Source organism: Priapulus caudatus, unplaced genomic scaffold, assembly GCF_000485595.1.
Source record: "Priapulus caudatus unplaced genomic scaffold, Priapulus_caudatus-5.0.1 Scaffold200, whole genome shotgun sequence".
Classification (NCBI taxonomy): Eukaryota; Metazoa; Priapulida; class Priapulimorpha; order Priapulimorphida; family Priapulidae; genus Priapulus; species Priapulus caudatus.
Genome location: NW_014577261.1, coordinates 75,234 through 78,364, shown reverse-complemented (window position 1 = coordinate 78,364; position 3,131 = coordinate 75,234). Strand labels below are relative to the sequence as shown.

General features: G+C 43.8%; 1 protein-coding gene across 1 annotated transcript in view; it reads right to left on the bottom strand.

Annotated features, from left to right (window-relative positions):
• Positions 1-3,129, bottom strand: part of LOC106807195 (2-methoxy-6-polyprenyl-1,4-benzoquinol methylase, mitochondrial-like) — a 39,284-nt gene extending 36,155 nt beyond the window's left edge. Inside the window, exon 1 of the mRNA XM_014809472.1 lies at positions 2,932-3,129. Coding sequence (XP_014664958.1) covers positions 2,932-3,097 — 166 coding nt within the window. The 5' untranslated portion in view covers positions 3,098-3,129. The remainder of the gene's footprint in view (positions 1-2,931) is intronic.
• Positions 3,130-3,131: the final 2 nt, after the last annotated feature.

Below are 3,131 nucleotides of genomic sequence, written 5' to 3'. Positions count from 1 at the left end.
AGAATGCAAGGGCAAAACAAACAATGGTTTTCTATTAGTTTCTTTTACGTTGTGCCTGGTGCCAGGAAATCCTCACACTGGCACTGCCACCGTGCATTCAATCTTGCTAGCCTATCAATGATAACCTAGACTGTACCGGTATTACGAAAAAAGTGTTCTTTTCTGGCGTCCTAAAACAAGGAGCTTGCATCACACGACTACAACACAGCGACGATTTGTAGGTAAGCCATAGTTGTATCTCATGGACTGGGCCGAGAGGCAACGGAGGAAGAAGGCTTGGAGTTTGTGATGCTAGTAAAGGCTGTGCTGTTGCGGAGAGAGAGGCTATTAAATGTGTTTTGTAGATGTTTGATTGATTATATTATGGGTTTGTTATCAAACAGAAACAGCAGCCGCAGTAGCGGGGAGTAGGGAATGCAGGAGAAATAGAGGCGACGATCGAGGGTACGTGACCAATAACAACAAATATACAGTACAGCAATTATAACACTTAACGGTTATAACGTTTATAACGTCGTATTACCAACATCATTGACAATCAACACAGGTGGTTTAAAAAGGGATAAGAGGAAAGGTTCACCGACAGCAAAGGAACACGAGAAAACGAAAGAAAAACAAAACAAAAGAAAAAGGTACGAGTGCTAACAAATAGAGAGAGCCACAGACAAAGGTGGGAAATGGCAAGATCTTGAATTGAAGAGATAGGAGGTCTAGGGGAAGAAGAAAAGGAAAAGAAGAGTAAGCGCAGAAAGAGAGAAGGTGATGATGGATAAAGAGGGAAGGAGAGAAGGAGGAGGAGGAGGGGAGAAGGTGAAATTGGAGGGAAGGGAGGAGGGAAAAAAGGAGAAGGAGGAAGGGGAAGGAAAAGGAGGGCTACTCCAATGCACCCTCACCTTCTCCCCTCCTTCTCCTTCTCCTCCTCCATCATCTTCTCCCCTCCTCCTCCACCTACTCCAACACCTTCTCCCCTCCTCCTCCTGCTCCCCCTCCTCCTCCTCCCCCTACTCCAACACTGTCTCCCCTCCTCCTCCCCCTACTCCATCACCTTCTCCCCTCCTCCTCCTCCTGCCCCTACTCCTCCTCTATGACCTTCATTCAATCTCTATCACCTTCTCCGCTCCTCCTCCTCCTCCTCCTCCTCCTGTCCCTACTCCTCCTCCATGACCTTCTTCATTCGATCTCCATCACCTTCTCCGCTCCTCCTCCCCCTCCTCCTCCCCCTACTGCATCACCTTCTCCCCTCCTCCTCCTCCTCCTCCTCCTCCTCCAGCCCCCTACTCCTCCTCCATGACGGTCTTCATTCGATCTCCATCTCAGGGGCAGGTACGTTTATGTGAACACAGGGTACATATATATGCTGAGAAGATACAGGTCTGGTACACTTGTGTATACATATACGTACCTCGGGTACATATCTGTAGTACCTGATACGACAACGACCCCTTCAGCGTCACTTACAGCTCCTTTTCCTTTGCAAACAGTTTTTATTGACATTTTATGCCATTGTGTTGGTATTGTTGCACCTTGAAGTAGTGAGTTTACTATTATTTTTAACGATGTAATCATATCTCTTCCTCCATGGATCATTAATTCATAGGCCATCCCTTGGTTATCTCTGGCTTTATTGCCCTTTAGATCATGGATTACTAGTTTTATTTCGTTGTCGTTTGTTTTCTCTTTGTTGATTCTATTGTTTATGATTCTTATTCTTTGAAATGTTTTGTCAACTGATTCATGAATTCTGCGATCTTCCTCATTCTTTATGGGTTTTTCCCTTAGTAGCTCTTCAAAATATTCAACGTATGCTTGTTTGATTTGATCTGCATTCTCTAACTTTACGTTTGGTAAATTCCTCTTTATGATGCTAGATGCCTTACTTTCTTTACTAGGTAATAGCCTTTTTCTTATTTTCCAGAATCCACTCGAGTTTATGCCCCTTGTTTCTTTAGGTCATCTAGTTGTTTATAGAGCTTAGTTTTTCATTCCTTTTGTTGCTGTATTCCTATTCGATTATTTATCAGTCTTATTCGTTCACTTGTGATATTGCTCTGTTGGTTGTTATTGCCAACAGAGTTATACGCACGTAATGCGTAGCGGCAGGCAAGTTTTTAAACCGTAGGATGGCGACTGAAGATTGATAAATTATTCATGACATCACACATGGTTCGCGTTTCTGATTCGTTCCCGGTCGCTTCTTTGATTACATTTCACTATATTTTATGTAAGACCAACATAACGCAACATTCTCATGCTGAATTGAGTTGAATGTCGTGGATATTCGTCCGAGCATCGGACACCTGTTTGTATGCGCTATTCGTCCGAGCAGTCGCGCAGCGTGGTATGTGTCGCTTTCCCACACCATGGATTAATTTGGTACTATGACACGCGTATATAAGATAGCCGAGTCGGTTTAGATCGTGTTAGGGTTAGGTTTGGGTTATGTTTAGGGTTAGGGTTAGGGATATGGTTTTGGGCTCGTGAAGTGGTCTTGAGTGAAGTGAATTATTACTTCGCACAAATCAGAAACGCGAACCATGTGTGATGTCATGAATAATTTATCAATCTTCAGTCGCCATCCTACGGTTTAAAAACTCGATAGCGGCCGCCCTTCAGCTTCGCTCCCAATGGCGGTCTGATTGGCTACACGCGTAGAACTACAGTGCTACATTTTTCAATTGCATGCTGTGTAGTACCAGTGAGTAGTGACTCATTAGTAATACTAGTACATCTACTAGTAGTGTGTATAATACAATGTGAATGTGAGTAGCCACAGTTATCATTTGCATTTCACTGCCCAGTATTTACTGACACTGTTGTCAGTGTGAGTGTTGACTGGTAGTGCCACTACTACTACTAGCTAGTACTAGTACTAGTGCTGTAGTGCTAGTGCCGTAGTGGTACTGACTTAGTGATCTACCGAGTCTACGTTACCTCGCTCCTCCTTCTCATCTTCTACAACAGTCTGATAGCCAAAATGCGTCTCGGTCTTAGATTGATTAAATCTTTGGCTGTCATGGCTAGAAACGTATCTGCACGTTACAAACAAACTTTTAAAACAATTTAACTGTTTGTGTACTGTACGCATCCGATTAGCCATATCTTCGGGTAGTGTGTAGTAGCGCCATCTGGCG